We start from the raw sequence: 17,927 nt of genomic DNA, 5'->3' as shown, positions 1-17,927 counted from the left end.
CGCGATGGGCTTGTCCTTTGTCCGTCGCGTATCGCTATGGGACAGAAAATCAGAATTTTTATTTTTAAACCCCAAGGTTTGGAAATTGATATTATTGGTCCCTTGTCTTTGAAAAACTTGACATTTTGAACCTGAAATTTTCATGATGTTACATTCCCCGAGGCCATGCGTATCATCAACATGCCTCTGAAAGTGTACGGGACTGTTCAGAGAAATGATATTGTGTATATAATTAATTGTACAAGGTACTTAGAGTAATTTGATCCCAATTTAGTTGGGTTCCGAATGAGTAGTCACGAAGGTATTTTTGTTGGTTTCACAAAGGTATTGAAAAGATTTTTACAAAGAGTCAACTTCATTCACTAGTTGTGTGCTGACGTATTTTCCAACCCATTTTTACATGAAAACAAGAAAGGTTAGAACAGACAAGCAAGACAGAATAGAAGATTGGAGAATTAGTCATATTCTATCTGATGACTCAGATATTTTATATTAAAATATTATAAAGAATTATGTTTTCTTTGGAAAGGTATTAAAATATCAAACGGGTATTTAAACCCAAGTTTTCAATTATAATAATATTTTATTCTAGACTTCCGCTGAAAAGAACTTATTTTCTCAAACATGCTTTGTAAAAATTAAAAGGATATTTTAATCCAACATTTGATATATGAATATTTTATATTAAAAGACTTCCGCTAAAACAAATTCGCAGCTCTGATTTATTTAAAAAACAGGTACCAACTATTGGTCACACGCCTAGGCCCTAAGTCGGGGTGTGACAGGTTGGTATCAGAGCCATCAATCTTAGAGAATTAGTTATTTAATTAAACCTAGGCTTTGATTAAGGATAAGTTTTAAAAACTTATTATAAAATATTGATTCAAGTAAATTAGATACTTAATTTAAAGTATAAAAAATTACAATCATTAAACGATAAGATATAACAGTACGGATAAGATAGGAGCGTCTTTCTATCCCGAATCTAACTCCACACAAATGTGATCGTCAATCTAGTCACGATTTATTTCAACACATATCAAGTAAAGGAAAAGAATTAATAGGGATATCTTTTCTCTCAATACCTATATCTAGCAATGAAATTTCATACCAAACATCAATGGAGGAAGATTCATATTCGTTTGATTCTAATATCCCACTAGCACAAGTCATTCCAAAATATGCATGGAGCAGGATCAAGTAGATCCAGGAAACCAATGACATCAAAGAGAAAAGAAGTAAAGATGGAAGAAAAGGGAAAAAGAAAAGGAGATCAACAAAAACGTCAAGAAATAAATAGAACCTTAGTAGTTATAAAGTGTAGTTGTAATAAATAAGTGTGCACTCTCGTAACTATAATAACATGAATAAAAGATATGTTTTGAATTCTTCGAATATTGGACTTATCTTTTAAAAACTTTATTATAGTATGTCAAGAGAAGAAAGTGCAAACTCTCACAATAGTCCTCCCAAGAAAACTGGAAATGAAGAAAAAGTTGAAAATAAAATAATGAAATTCCCACCCAATATATAGATGGAATTCAAAAGATGATTAAGGAAGCTATAAATCCAGTTCTTGATGCAATCAAGGACATTTCTACAAGTCAAAGTCAACCAAAATCTAATAAGAGAAGTCGAAGTAAGTCTGTAGATTCAAAAAAGGAAGAAGCTTATGATAGCTCTACATCTGATAATAATTCAAGGAACAAGAAACGAAAGGTCCAAAAAAGATGTAACTTTAAGAACTTTAAAACTTACAATCCTAAAGAATTTCATGGAAACTCAGATGAATAGCCGCTATGAGATGGCTAGAAGAACAAGAATCAATCATCATCATAAGCAAATGCACAAGTGAGGAAGCTATCCAATATTCTTCACAAATGTTAAAAGAAGAAGCTCTTGAATGGTGGAACACCCTGATTCAAAACAAGGGTCGAGAGGTAATGTATAAATAAAATTGGGAAATATTTATAAGTCTCATATTAAAGAAATTTTGCTCAACCCATGAAATGGATCGAATTCAAACCCAGTTATGGAATCACAAGGTTGTTGGTACAAATCTTAAGGAATATAACACTAAATTCCTAGAATACTGACGGCTGGTTCCACATCTAGTAACTCTGGAATATAATAAAGTAGCTCGTTATATATATGGATTACCAAGAGAAATAAGAGACATGGTACGATCCAATATGCCAGAAACAGTTGATTCAACTATGGAATTGGCCGGATACTTAATCAGAATCAAGAAGAAGAAAAGAATAAAGACAAAGAAACTAAGAAACCTAAAAATTTTGAGAAGTTAGAAAAAGAAGAAAATTCTCCAAAGTCAGCCTGTAAAACTTGTTGAAGAAAATATACTGGAAAATGTCGATTAGAAAATACAAATAATTGTGCATACTGCAAGAGAGCAGGACACACAATAGAAGAATGTCGTAAGAAGTTAGGAGTATGTTTTACATGTGGAGAAACGGGTCACTTTAAGACTGAATGCCCGAAAAGAAAAGCTAGTCAAGACTAATGAATGACAAGATTATATCAAAGAAATGTCAAATAGATTAGTTAACTTTTGTACATTAAATGTAACTCGTTTTCAAACGAGGAGTTTTGTAAACCAAAGAAGGGTATTTAATTCCGTGTATTATAAATGAAATATTAGCATACATATCGTGTTAATACATACGAATGCTTATATTCATTACCTCTAAAGGATAAACAGAGGTTCAAACACTGAAAAAATTTTTCGAAACTTAGAACAAATAAAATGTTGAAATAACGTATCATCTAGAAGGATGACTAGAAAGAAAGGATACGTCAAACGTTAGAAAATGTTTAAAATATACGAGGACAGCATATTAATGAATTTCCGATCAATCACAAGATATTCAAGGAATCCAACTGATAGGATTATCTACCAACTAAGGTTGATCAAAAATTCAAAGAAACAGTGATATTCAAGAAATACAATTGCTAAGTATAGCAAATGTAATTAAGCCAAAGTACAAAGGAACTGCCAGAATACAAAAGAACATTAAGAGCAGGACCAAAAACGGAATATATTCGACAGACTGAATCCAAAACAACAACTTAGTGGAATATATTTGACATACTTAATCAAAACAACAATGTAGTTAACATCAGTAAATGTTTAAAATATAAAACGGTAAGGTAAATAGTTAAACACAACTGATCACCGTGTTTATCAATTTATAATTACTAATGATACTCTGAACTATTAACTGAGTGCATCATTCAAAGATGTGACTTAACCATAAAACAGAAACCTCTGCAATTCTACATTCAGATTGTAACAACAAGAACCAGATTAGATAGAATCTAATCATCCATCGAAAAGTAAGAACCATTCACTCTTAAAACAACAAATTTCGAGGACGAGATTCATTCCAAGGTGGGGAGGATGTAACATCCACAAAATTTCGGTCCAAATTTGACAAAAGAATTAAGTTAAAGGATCAATAATAATCTCAAAGACAAGTAATGGGAAAATTTGAAGTAAGGAAATATAAGAGAAATAAATAAATAAATAAAAAGATTTCCTAAGTTAAGTCTTCCCACGTGAAGGAAATAAGAAAAAGAAACTCCATCACACATGGAAGGATGCAAGAAAGTGGAAGCATTCCATTTCGGTATAAATAAGGAAAATGGAATACATCGCACATGAAAAGTGGTAAAGAAATGAAAGCTCTTTATAAGGAGTAGAGTTTCCATAGTAATATTCTTTTATGCCAAGCATGCACCTAGTGGTCTAAGCGGAGGGTGCGGAGCACCCGACACGCACGCACACGGGCTCGGGCTGTGGCAAGGACGATGGCGATGGCGAAGGCAACGACGCCGGCGAAGGGCGTTAGGCGCAATGTGACGCTTTGATGGCGCACCTTAGTATTTTTTAACAACGAGAGTTAGACCCAGATGTGACAAGCTACTGAAAACAAAGCACTAAAAGTGAAAAATCGTACCCTTCGCGATACGTGACGGGCAGGACCAAGGAACCATCGCGTAACGCGATGGAGCCTCACAGAACCCAAAGTTTGGGCGATGTCGCGATACGTGATCCCCCAAGCCACTACGTCATCGCAAAACGCGATGACGTGGTCTGACAACAGAGGACGTGTGTCCACCACGTGGCAGGCCACGTGTCAACACGTGGCATTCATGCAGAATTGCGGCGTCGCGATACGTAACGACCACATGAAGAACTCCATCGCGTATCGCGATGGAGTGTAAAATTTCCTATAAAAGGGGAGGCCACGAAATCATTCTCCCACACACCTTCCACTCTCTCTAGAATATTCTCTCTACCTCGTTTTGCGTGCCACCGACCCAACAATCATAATCTCGTAATCCGTGCCAATACCCGACGTGTTCTCGAAGTACATGACGAAAAATCACGACGACCAGCGCACATCGTTTTGCGTGCCAATCTCGTAGTACATGCCAAGCTCCGAAGTTCTGACGGTTTAAGTCCCGATACACGATATAGGAAAAATCAATATACTTCTAATGTCGAATCAGGATCAACTAGGACAGAAATAAAGCATTGGGTCGAACTCTTCTTTGGTGTCAAGGTAATCGCGATGAATAGTCATCGACTTCGGGGAAAGGCTAGAAGAATGGGACCCATTATGGGACAGACAATGCATTATAGGCGTATGATCATTACACTTCAACCGGGTTATTCTATTCCACCTCTTAGAAAGAAAAGAACTTAAATCAAAATGCTTTATAGTATGGTGATACATTTATACAAAACTTCTACCCCGAGCGCACACAATGGAACCGTAGACAGTCAAGTGAAATCCAATCCACTAAATAATTTGATCTATGGACAGCATCATTGTGGTAAAGGTCGTAATTCCAGAGGAATCATTACCGCAGGGCATAGAGGGGGCATAGAGCAGAAGTGTTGCCCGATAGGTGATAAATATCTAACTCCGAATACCCGTGTGAGGTAGGATTTCTGTCTAAGTTATTATTTTATTATTATAAATGGATTAGACCATAGTCGAGGGCATAGCCCGAACCTTGATTACAATTAAGCATAAAATAACTTTTCTTTAACAAAGGTTATAGTTAAAAGATTGTTTCTTCTTGATTAAGAAACGTAAGCATGTACATAAAAAGGGTATAGGCAAAATAGTATTTCTTTATCACTAAGAAATATAATATATATACAAGAGATTATAATTAAGAAATTTATGTTTCTTCTTGAAGAAGAAACTCAGTATAGATGTTTCTTCCTGAAGAAGAATCGAACATATAATTGGTAAATAAAGAAATGGACTAAAGGCCCAAATGTTTTATATAAACAAATGATTTTATCAAGGTTAAAGCTATACAAAACAGACTAATGGTCTGAAGCTAGATCGATGATCTAGTTATTTATACAAAGGTTATTCTCGTACTATAGGTCCGAGGTAACAAAAAAAGAAATAGAAAACAAAAAACAGGAATCAGTATCAGAAACTGATTATAAACAGAAAAGGTGAATACGCCCTAAAGCTTTACAAACTCTTTTAGAGTCCTTATGTTTGCATTGGATTTACGAATCCTTAAAACCTTATGTTACAATAATAAGAAATGGACAGAGTATACATGTGTCTGGATCCATTCATACATGGTGACTCGAAGTTCCCCGAGGCCATGCATATCATCAACATGCCTCTGAAAGTGTACGGGACTGTTCAGAGAACTGATATTGTGTATATAATTAATTTTACAAGGTACTTAGGGTAATTTGATCCTAATTTAGTTGGGTGTCTAATGAGTAGTCACAAAGGTATTATTGTTGGTTTCACAAAGGTATTGAAAAGATTTTCACAAAGAGTCAGCGTCATTCACCAGCTGTGTGCTGACGTATTTTTCAACCCATTTTTACAGGAAAACTGAAAGGTTAGAACAGACAAGCAAGACAGAATAGAAGATTGGAGAATTAGTCATTAGATGCTATTTGATGGCTCCGATATTTTATATTAAAATATTATAAAGAATAAGGTTTTCTAAGGAACGGTATTAAAATATCAAACGGGTATTTAAACTCGAGTTTTCAATTATAATAATATTTTATTCTAGACTTCCGTTGACAAGAACTTATTTTCTCAAACATGCTTTGTAAACATTGAAAGGATATTTTAATCCAACATTTTACAAATGAATATTTTATATTAAAAGACTTCCGCTAAAACAAATTCGCAACTCTGATTTATTTAAAAAACAGGTACCAACTATTGGTCACACGCCTAGGCCCTAAGTCGGGGTGTGACACATTTAGTTTGAATAAGTATGCAATATCACCCCCCAAAACGAAAGATGGAAAACAGGGGATGAAAGTACTCACGTTCAAGTAATAAACTTGAAAGATTGATGATTTGGAGATTAACCGGAACGACGGGTTTAACGAACGAAGCCTAAAAGAAAAGAAGTCTTGTATTAAAAAAGTTGTCTTGGAAGTCTTTAAATAAAGTAATGATAAGAAATGCAAACAATTTAAACTTTAAGGTTTAAAAATGTAAATAATTAAGAAATTATAATAATAGTCTTTTACAAATATAAGTTTGCTCGAAACCGGGTTGAAGTATCTAGCCCTTAATATTTACTCAACCTATGTTATGTAATAAGGTGGGTAAAAATGCAAGAATGCAAGTCCCATTAAAATATAGATACTAAAACGGGTTTTAACGAGTGTTCGGGTTGTTGGTTTGGGTCTTGATAATTGGTCAAACCCAAAGTCAACTTTCCAAATAATAAATTTCATGAGATAACTCAATAAAATTTAATAAGACTTAACCAACTATGTAGTTCTATTGTTTTAGAACTAACAACGTCCGTTAAGCGGATGTTCGGTTTTGTCAGTCCAAACTTTGTTATAGGATCAAGTTGGGTTCCACATTCCAAGTACTTTAATAAACTAATAAAATTCAGTTTATAAAGTATTTTTAAAGAAATATACAAGTCTTGATAGCTAGAAACACACTTGTGTCTTAAGCGAGTGAAATCGGTTGGGTTTGTTTTGGTTCGGTTTCCATCTCGGAATAAGATCAAGAATGGTTAGTACATGCTCAAACATCAAATAACTTGTATAATAATTTATAAATGATGATACTTAAGTTTTACACTCAAAAAGTCAACAATAAAGTCTTTAAACAAAAGTTCGGTTTTCGGTTCGGATCTTGTTTCGGATTAAGACCGAGGTTAGATTCTATAAACCCATAACCATAGAACTCATAAAAATGATTTTAGAAACTTAAATCTAACATAAAACATGTTTATACTATTATTTAACAAAACTAGTAAACAAAGTTCAGTTTACGGTTTAGAGCTATTTACGGTTAAACCGAGGCTAGTCTCTACATTCCCATAACCATAGAACTTCATAAATATGATATACAAACTAAACTGAGAAGAAATTAAGCATGGTTAGTAAGCATAAACAAGTTATATATATAACTATTTAGTAAGCAGAAGTTAAGCTCTTCTCATACTTCTCACGAAACAATTGTTTTTTATTTAAACTCTTTTCATATGTTATATGTAGTATTATGTTATTTATAATCAAGTATTATGGTTAGTTTGACTTTTGAAAGTCAAACTGCCAAGAACAAAGAAAAACACCTTAAAACTCTTGAATTTGAGAGAGAAGATGAAGTATGAGCAGGAATTAATGAAGCATAAGGGTAGGTATAAATAGGATAAGATTGAAAGGGTTAAGCATGAGGTCTAATGGGTAAAAATTCGGATTGGATAATAGCACAAACAACCAACAAACAAACATGCTGACCTGCAGGTGGTCGCGCCACGCGATGGGCATAGGACCTCACCCATCGCGTATCGCAATGGGGTGGACGCCAGACTTTTCAAACTTTGCAAAAATGGCAAATTTGGCCCCTGGAGTTGTTTTAAAGCGTTTTTAAGGCGTTTTAAGGACCGAAAAGGATGTTTTTGAGACTCGACAAGTATAAAACAATAATGTAACATAAAATCCATCATTTTGATTATATCAAAGGTTTCGGTTTACAAAACGGGTCGGTTTACATGATAAACGAATACAAATAGGACCCGAAATTGACGAATGTCACAGTTTTCATGTGGCAATTAACTATACCATGGAAAAATGTGGAGTTCTCGTCTCCATTAGTGACCCACCGAATTCGAGCCTTTTGTTTTAGATCCATACGTTTGCAATTTTCAAATTCTCCCAACAATAGTGAACATTCCAATTTCTCATTAGCCTCCCCATCCGTGAGATCCCGAGATTCTGCAATATTATCTAGTTCATTAATCCTCATTATAGCCATTTTTACACTACTCTGCTCCTCCAATTCCACTTTTTTTCTCCAATCCTTGATTGCCACTTTACACCTCTTAAGCTTATTAGCAAATAAGATCAGGTTGTTTAATTATGTTGCACTGATCCACTGTTTTCTTAATAACCTCTTCTAAATCATCATTCCTAAGCTATGAATTATAGAATCTAAAGGGACAAAGTCCAAAATTTAGATCCACGCAAGAGAGAACCCGTGGTCTATGGTCAGAATATCTTCTCGGTAGCGCCATCAGCGTTGTTTTCGGCCACCTATTGATGAAATCATGACCCACTAACACCCGATCAATTTTACTATGCTTATTCCCCACCTTCGAAGAATAAATAAAAATACTAGCACCCATTTTAAATTTCGTTAGGCCTATCTCTGTGATGAAATTGTTGAAATCATTAGCACTTGTTAAACAAAATTCCGAGTTCTTTCTCTCTTCTGGACATCTAACACAATTGAAGTCACCCATGAAAATCCAAATACCTTCTTTCCTATTTTTTAAATTGCTTAGCTCACACCATAAGGCCTTTTTCAGACTCGTTTCTTGTGGTACATAAATGCTAATTAAATAAACATCTTCTCTTACTCCTCTAATTTTACCAATCACCAAAATATAATACCTTGAGCAGCTTGACTCTTTCGTCTTAAACGTCTTGGTATCCCATAGACAAACTAGACAATGGAATCTTGGAAGAATCCACCATTTGTGTTTCATATAACCCAATAAACCAATGTTGTGTTCTCTTTTAATCAATCTCACTAGATCCACCTTGTTTACATCCCCCACCCCTCTAAAATATTCATTAATGAACATTAGCCTCCTGTTCCCCCTAAAATAAGTTCTCTTCACCCTGAACACAACATCTTCCCCAACTAAAATATTATTGTGCAGTTCACCTCATTTTCCAAATCCCCATTATTGAACTTAGATTGTACTTCCAGGCTATTTGAACCAGAATCATTAAAATTTAAACGAGTTCTCATGTTAGAGGTAATAGCCGCTTTGTGTACCCACAATTTATCTTTAATTTTAATCGAGTGAATAGGCCTTGGATTTGCAGCCTTGGCTCTCCTTCTTGATACCACCGACCCTTACGCCTTGTCAGATATGATACTGATAGGGTTCTGGTATCTTAGACTCCATAACGATTTGTTCAATAAGACTGAATGGGTCACTATCCAAAACTGGCCCAATAGAATCAAAAAGACTCCTTAGGCCCAAACAACTATCCTCAATATCCGGGGGGAGGAGGTGGTGCGGGAAGTGGGTCCCCCTTATCCCATCCGTCGAGGCCTCGTTTTACCTGCCCTTGGGACTGGAACTGATTGGTTGCTTGTTGTGACAGCCAAGGTCTGAACATTGTCCCACTTCCCTCATCGGGTTCCTCTCTAGAGTCTAAATCATTATGAATATTATTAACAGACAATTGGACAGGAGAGGGGCTCCTGTGTGATAGATTTCCTATTAGTTTTGAGCTTGCAAAACACAAAAAGGCCAAAATTAACACTTACTATACGTTAGTTGGATCGGTGGTCCAATGGTCATGGAGGTGGAAGAGAAATCCTAGAACTGATGCGGAATGGAGAGATATAGGGGCACTCATGGCTGACATTGGGAAGTTCGGTTTTGCTAACGATTCGGTTAAATGTGGTTGGTCTACCGAGGGGGGTCTTGGTGAGTTTAGCACTAAAGTTGTTAGAAGGGATATGGAGAAAAGTTTGATGGGTAGTCATCAGGCCTGGTGCTTTCCTTGGAATAACTGGGCACCTCGCAAACGATAGAATCCCGTCTAAGGAGGCACTTGCAACCCGTGGAGTTTACTTTGAAGACCAATTATGTGTTAATTGTGGTTCCATGTTGGAGTCCTCTAACCATCTGCTTGTTTCATGTATGTTTGCTAGTAATATTTGGTGGCAAGTTTGCACTTGGCTAAATATCCCGATCCCTCTTAATATTAGTTCAGTGAGACAGATGTTGGAGTTTGGTTTGTCCCAAGATGGTAGTAAAGAAAAAAAGAAGACGATTATGGTTGTTTTTATGGCAACTCTCTGGAATCGTTGGAATAGAAGAAATGCGGTTATCTTTAATAACCTGGGGTAATCCTATTACAAGGTGATGGAACTGATCAAGGAGGACATTATTTGTTGGATAAACCATAGGTCAAGTTGCGGAGGTCTTTTGTAATTATGTGTTTTTATTTTTTCCTGTAAGTTTGTTCTTGTGGTCTCTTTTGGCTTGGTAGTGGAGCTCTCTTGGCTGAGCTACTGATCTTGGTTGTTTTACTTATTGATATTAAACTGGCTGTTCAAAAAAAAAATCTTCATTCTGAGTTGTCCCATCAAAATCTCTGATTCCTATTGCCTCGGAAGCACAAGAGTGCACCTTAGCGCCTTCATCTGTCCACGTCGTAAATTTTCCATGCGCAGACTTTTCCTGAACCATCTCCCCTCCCAAAGCTGCCTGAAAATTTTCCGATGATGTGCTCATATCTCCGGCCAGTTTCCACGGATTATCTTTTAGACACTCCAATATGAACTTCTTCAACAACTCATCATTTTCTTCACAAACCCTGACCCAGAAAATGTGTTCATTCCAACAAATCTTGACAACCTCATCAATTGATCAGTTATGACATATGCATCATTCCTTGACAGATCAACATCTTTCCAGGAAGCATTAGATCTAAGAATTAATCTCCCGAAGCCGCTACCAATTTGGTTGATATTAGCTTGATCCCAGAGATGTATTGGTATGGTAATCCATGGATTCTCAACCGTACCAGTCTTTCGTATATAAACTCCCAACGAGCCAAACCAATTTTTCCATAATGCTTTGTGATTATTGAGGAAGACCTTGGCCGTACTTGAACAAAATGGAGATGAAGGAGTAGATCAGTGTTCCGTCATTAATCAAATTAACCGTTAAAAATGGTCATTTAAGCGCAAAATAAAAACATTTTTATGGTAAAATGAGAACGTACCCGCTTGTGTGGATTTTATACTTTAGATTATTCAATCTAAGGTAAAGAAATTAATGTGAGCATTTAATTAATTATATTTAATCATTATTAAAGCTTAAAAAAAAGTCTTCACTAGAAGAGCAATCTTGAAAGTGTGTGATTTCGAAAACAATTGTATTTCTTTTATGAAAATCGATACAATTTTCATAAATGGAATCAAAATATTTTTCTATTATAAGTATTAATATAAGTTTGATCGATGGAGAAGCAAATTCCTATCATCTATCCACTGAATAAATCTTTCAAAGATAGAAAGCCTTTGAACACATCGAATTGGATCAATTGATTCAATGGGCTCTCGCCCTAGTGGAGCTAATTAAAAAAACATGTATTTCAGATGTGTACACTATAGGGGCGTTTTTTGTGTTTGTTTTTCAAGTTTTGGGTTTCTCAGACCGGGTTTAGTTTTGGACGCGAAACCCAACCTAATTTCTCACGGTTTTTTCGGGTTCGCTTTTTTCGGTTGGGATAATCAAGTTTTGGGTATCTAAGAAATCAAGAAGAAAAAAAAAGTAAGAAAAAGCTATAACACAAAAACTAAAACAAAATATTCTTATTTATTCGTTATGTAAATAATCAAATAATAAATACACAATAACCCGATAAAACATATTCTTCGATTATTGTTGTTATTAGCCCTAAATAAAAATTGTCAGTCGATCAACCATAATAGGTAGAACAGAAACAAGTGAAATGTGTAGAGTGTTCTGTATCCAATGTATATGCCTAATAATAATATTATGTTTTTAAACAAATAGTTTATTCGGGTTGACCTGAAACCTAGAAATCAGACCCAATAACCGACCTGAATTACTTTGGTTCGGGTTGTCTTTTTTCCTGGGTTTGGGGCTTTTTGGGACGGGTTAGTTTGGATTCAGGTTTGGGATTTATCGGATCGAGTTTCGGGTAAAAATGATAGCATTGGTATTACATTACATGATTTTTAATCTACCTAGTCACCTAATGTTGGTCCAATATTTCCGGGTTACGCCGACAAAGCCCAAAACATGACCCAAATGTAAAATAGAAGGTTTTTTTGGCTGTTGGCATTTGGCAGTATTCGTAAACCTCTAGGCTCAGCCCTCCACGTGGCAGCTCCTTCTTAATTTACTTGATTTTTTGAAGACAAACTTTAGTCGCTTTCAAGCAAGTTGTTTTACCTTAAACAAACATCATGGTTTTCGTGTGTATTAATTTTGCATTCAAGTCCCTACAGGTTAGCCATATTTTCATAGTTCACCAGATTAATTCGTGTGTTTCTAATTTAACGACCCAAATTATAGTTATTTAACAATAATAATCTATACTTACGGTTTAAGTAGTGGTACTCTTAGTTTCTTTATAGCTTGCAATTTTTAATATTTAATATAAGTTTAAATATTAAATTTTGTTCAAGGCAATAGCCCAATTACTTTATGTATCGATGCAAACAGTAAACATTACATTTTGATGAATGAAATGTGAGTTATAAAGACTAATTTATCGACAATATATAAATGTATATTTAAAGAAAACTAAATTTAATAATAAATGAAACTTATGAAATAAAAATATTATTGTTTTTTTTTATTTGGAATTTAGTTTGATTATAACACAAACCGAGCTACATCTGGATAATGGGTAAGCGAACAACAAGCTGCACCGCTATCTCCTTTTGAATCGCAAAGCCTATTCTATTAAATATAAATCCTTGGTTCCTCGGGCTTTGCGAGTATGAGAGTTTTCATGAGCTCAATGGCAGGGCTATAAAATCGGATTATTGTTTTAATGAAGTAAAATTTGATTAAACCTTGCTTTGCCGATTTTACCTACCTACATTATTTCTATCAATTAAGGTTGAATGACCATGCATGTAAACACCAAGTATTCTTGCCTTTTGCTTAAATCAATAAAGTGTTCATTTATAAAAATTCACATCTTAAACTCTTAATTGACTTGACTATTAGAATACCCTAGCCATCTTAAGCTCACATCCAAATTTAAACAAGTCAGTTCATGTTGAAAACTTTAACTAAATTTGAGTTTGAATCATACTCATTTAAAGCTTAAGTTGACTCAAATCAAAGACTAATGTAGCCAAAGAAGAGTAATGACGGTAGACACCAATCACCGCATGTGACAAATCTAAGATCATGACAAAAATATGACGCATGCGAAGATTTGAATTGTAAACCATCATGCCATGGTAAAGCAACAACGACACCATCCATTTTTGTATTTGACGTGGACAAAACAAGTACATCATATTGTGGCTTCTTTTTTGCTGTGACAAATCCCCCATGGCAGAAGGGGGATTTTCTTGGGAGCGGCTCCTTTGGAACTGTTTATGAAGCCTTCAATGAGTAAGTTCAGTTGTTATCTTATCATCTTCATTTATATACTTTGCGCTTTAATCATATTGTGGCTTCTTTTTTGCTGTCAAGGAGGTTTCTTTGCTTGATCATGGAACCCAAGGAAAGCAGAGCATTCTTCAACTTCAACAGGTAATCTTATTATTATTTTCATCATTGATTAACATTTACCTGTTATCATGTTTCCTTATTGTTTCAGGAGATCTTTTTATTAACTCAGTTCCAACACGATAACATTGTTCGCTATCTTGGGACAGATAAGGTATCATTCTATTTCTTCTTAATTCTTATATATATACATACACATGTCATGTCATGTAATAAGGTGATAAAAGAGTAACGAAATGGTGTTTCAGGATGACGCCAAACTATATATCTTCCTTGAGCTTGTTCCCAAAGGTTCATTAGCAAATCTCTATCACAAGCATCGCTTACACGACTCCCAAGTCTCCACATACACAAGGCAGATTTTGAGCGGTTTGACTTATCTGCATGACCGAAACGTGGTTCATAGGTACAAACAACGCTATGTAAAAGATTTATTTCATTCCTTCTCACAGCAAAATAAAAGGAAATGCTCTTTTCTTCTTTTTTTTCCTCCTTTTGTTTTTTTGAACTACTATACAGTTTTAAATATAAGAGTTTGAATATGAAGTGGTCACATGAGCCACATTGTTAGTTTTTATTTCCTTTTCAGTTTTAAAGTTTTAGTTTTGTGGCTCGTGGCTTGCTCGGTGTTCACTCGAAAAAAACTCAGTTCTAAACGAGCCTGAGCATGAGCCAAGGTTGGCTCGGCTCATGACTCACTCAAAAACGGGTTCGTAGGCTTGTTTGGATTTTACCCCAATTTTTAATTTTAATATATGTAATAATAATAATAATAACAACAACAACATATAACAGATAACATATAAAAATATGAAAAGATAACAAAAATAATACATATTATATGAATCTTCATCTGTAAGAATGTTTTAAATAAACAAAATTAACACGTATAACGTTATAATTCTCTTGTTCATAAATTTCGTATTACGTGTTAATAAATTATGTTTTTTGTCTTTCTATATATCATTATTTGTAAAAAAAGTAAAAATTAACGAGCTTAAAACGACCCGAGCTTAAGCTTGAATTTTCAGCTTGTTAAAATAAACAAGCAAAGCCCAAGTCGGCTCGTTTAAGTTCAAGCTCGAGCCTGAGCTCCCCTGAAGATAGGGCTGTAAACAAGCCGAGCCAGGTTGGGATCGGGCTCCAGCTCAAACTTAAACGACCTGGCTCGACTAGTTAACTTTTTTTTTTTGCACATATTGATATATAAAAAGACAAAATAAAAATTTAATTTTTTAACATACACATAATAGTATAATACAAAACTTATAAACTAGAGAATTTTGTAACATTGTATGTTTTATAATTGTGTTTTCAAATGTTTTTAAAGATCGACAGGTTTAAAAAGTTAATATGTACAGTATTATTTTTGTTTCTTCTTGATATCTTTATAGGTTGTTATTATTATTATATTCTAAAATTAGGGATTAATTCAAACTAGCCAATCGAGCGAGTCATGAGCAGAGCCAACCCTGGCTCGGGCTCGGCTCATTTACAAACGAGCTTTTATCGAGCGAGCCGTGAGCTTATTAAACAGCCCTACTTGAAGGCACCTTTAGCTGGCAAATTGCGTGTGTTTTATGTGATCCCTTGATCAGCAGTGTGTTGGTGGGTCTAGTGCTGTTTGATTATATGGTCACGGAGTGTCTCATGAGCAATTCATATTCATCTTTCAGGGATATAAAATGTGCTAATATATTGGTTGATGTGAGTGGGTCCGTGAAGCTTGCAGATTTTGGGTTGGCAAAGGTAGCAGCTGCTTTACATGTTTTCTTTTTCTTTTACAATCTGATAAAAAAAATTTGGCAAAGGTAGCAGCTGCTTTACATGTTTTCTTTTTCTTTTACAATCTGATAAAAAAATCTAACTCCCATCTGTATCAACAGGCAACCAAATTAAATGACATCAAATCTTGCAAGGGGACTCCATTTTGGATGGCACCCGAGGTTGTTAATAATAGGAAGAACAAGGGTTATGGGCCTGCAGCTGATATATGGAGCCTCGGTTGCACCGTGTTGGAGATGCTAACGGGTCGAGTTCCATACTCCAACTTAGAAGGGGTACACATGATATTTATCATTTTATTAATTTATTAATTTTGATATATACCAATTTTGATACTAAGTTGTCGTTGGTTTCGATAGATGCAAGCATTATTCAGAATTGGAAACGGTGAACTCCCTAGTATTCCTAAAACATTGTCGGTTGAGGCCTGTGATTTCATACTTGCATGCTTACAAATTAACCCGAATGATCGGCCCACTGCGGCCCCGTTATTGGACCACCCATTTATGCAGACACCGGTTTCCACAAACTCAAGCCCGGTTTCTCCACTTTGTGGTGGCATACGCGGTCTAATAATGTAAGTTTCATGGTGTTTTTGTAAGTTTTGTAGTCATAGGTAGATCAATGTTGTAAGATCAAAGTGTAAATAACATTTTAGTGTATTTTCGTTTGAAGAGAAATAAAGATAGCATACACAAAAGAAATATCCTAAAGTGGCTTTTCTTGTGTAGTCATTCTATTATTATGTGGCATTGTTACATTTTTAATCATGTTTTTTTCAATAGTTGATCATGTGTCAGGTAAGAATTGTGTTGACAAGTGTAGAGGGTGAACATAAGAATAATGTCCGTCACTTTATTGTAATCGTTTTATGTTATTTCAATTAATAGTACACATTACCTATATAAAGAAAAGGTAAAAGTAAATTTTGACTATTTACTTTCTCATGAATTGTTTTTTTGTTTAAAACTACAACTAGTCATCAACAGAGTGTCAATGATTTGAATAGTTTACAGTCTCAATGATTTGAATAGTTTACAGGGTCGTCTCAGGATCTGATCGGCGTCTAGGGCATGGTCTTGATAAGGGCCCAAAATTAAATATATAATTGGCCCTAAAGAAATCATTAAGGGTCAAAAAAATTTGAACAAGTCTAAAAAGTCTGCGCCTAGAATGAAGTATTACAATTACCGTTGATCTTTTGAGAATCTTTTTTATATAAAGGCCATTTTTATGTACTTGTTTTGGGCGCTCAAAATCTGTAGTTCAAAAATGTAGTCTTTTGAAGAGAAAAAGATGGTAGTCACACGGTCAATTACGAGGAGATGAATCATGTTAAGCTTCTAGTGGATGAAATGACATCATCTCATGATGATGTATTTATCGAGTCAAATACTCTAGATCGACTTGATGTTTGACAATGCATTTTTATACGAGAATATATTCCTAAAGGATATTATAAAAAGACTTTACAAAGTGATAAAAAAAAAGAAGGATGTGTATAGATTAAAACAAAACCCCTAGAAAATTAAGTGAGAATCTTACTACCCCTCGTTAGAAATTGACATTGAAAAAAATAAAAAAAAAAATTATTTTTTATTATATATTTAGTCTATACAAGATGTGTTTATTCTGCCTTTTAGTATATGTTGATGGCAATTGTCATAAGTAGATATAATAAACCAAAAATAAGTCTAATTATAAGTATAATTTTCGAAATATAACTCTTCAACTTTACTTTTGCCATTTTGTCTTTATTAAACGAGCCTAGGCTTCACTTATCGAGCTTGAGCTGAGCTTGAGATTGAAAAACTACTCATGAGCCAAACTCGAGCTTTAAATATAAAGATCAAATTGAGCCGATCTCTAGCTCAAGCCTAGTCAAACACGTCTCGTTTGCACCTGAAATGCTGTTTTGAAACCAAAAGGTTTTGTGGGCTAAAAGATATTTTAGCACTGTTTACATGTATTTAGAAAGTTCTTTTGTTCCTAAATGGTGTGAAGGTATTTAGGAATTAAAATTTTTGGACTTTTTCAAATTAGAGGTGTAAAAAAACCCACTCGAAAACCGGTTAACAAAAAACCAAACCGAACCGGTTCACATCTAATCCGGTTTTAGTCAAACCAGTTTCTAAACTGAACCGAACTGCCGGTTCATATAGCGGTTCATCCATTTCACAATCGAACCGGTTCTAAACCAAACCGAACTGGTTTGGATCAGTTCAACTTGTACAACGCTGAAATCTGAAACCAGTTCTGTTTGGGGGGGAAAAACAGTTTTGTACACCTATACTCAAATTGCTAGCAAGCATGTACCATAATAATGTAAATGT

The 17,927-nt window shown here is 34.8% G+C and overlaps 1 protein-coding gene across 1 annotated transcript; it reads left to right on the top strand.

Moving 5' to 3' along the window:
• The first annotated feature begins 1,548 nt into the window (after positions 1-1,548).
• Positions 1,549-16,405, top strand: LOC143635355 (mitogen-activated protein kinase kinase kinase 1-like). The gene is made up of 7 exons (XM_077103214.1): positions 1,549-1,719; positions 13,774-13,833; positions 13,889-13,963; positions 14,058-14,215; positions 15,486-15,558; positions 15,696-15,869; positions 15,954-16,405. The coding sequence occupies exons 1-7, from the start codon at positions 1,549-1,551 to the stop codon at positions 16,173-16,175; spliced, it is 933 nt and encodes a 310-aa protein (XP_076959329.1). The 3' UTR covers positions 16,176-16,405.
• Positions 16,406-17,927: the final 1,522 nt, after the last annotated feature.

Source organism: Bidens hawaiensis, unplaced genomic scaffold (genome assembly GCF_021521415.1).
Source record: "Bidens hawaiensis isolate Kalapana, Puna unplaced genomic scaffold, B.hawaiensis_p1.1 tig00000536_1, whole genome shotgun sequence".
In the NCBI taxonomy this organism is placed as follows: domain Eukaryota; kingdom Viridiplantae; phylum Streptophyta; class Magnoliopsida; order Asterales; family Asteraceae; genus Bidens; species Bidens hawaiensis.
This window is presented reverse-complemented; position numbering and strand designations above follow the sequence as displayed.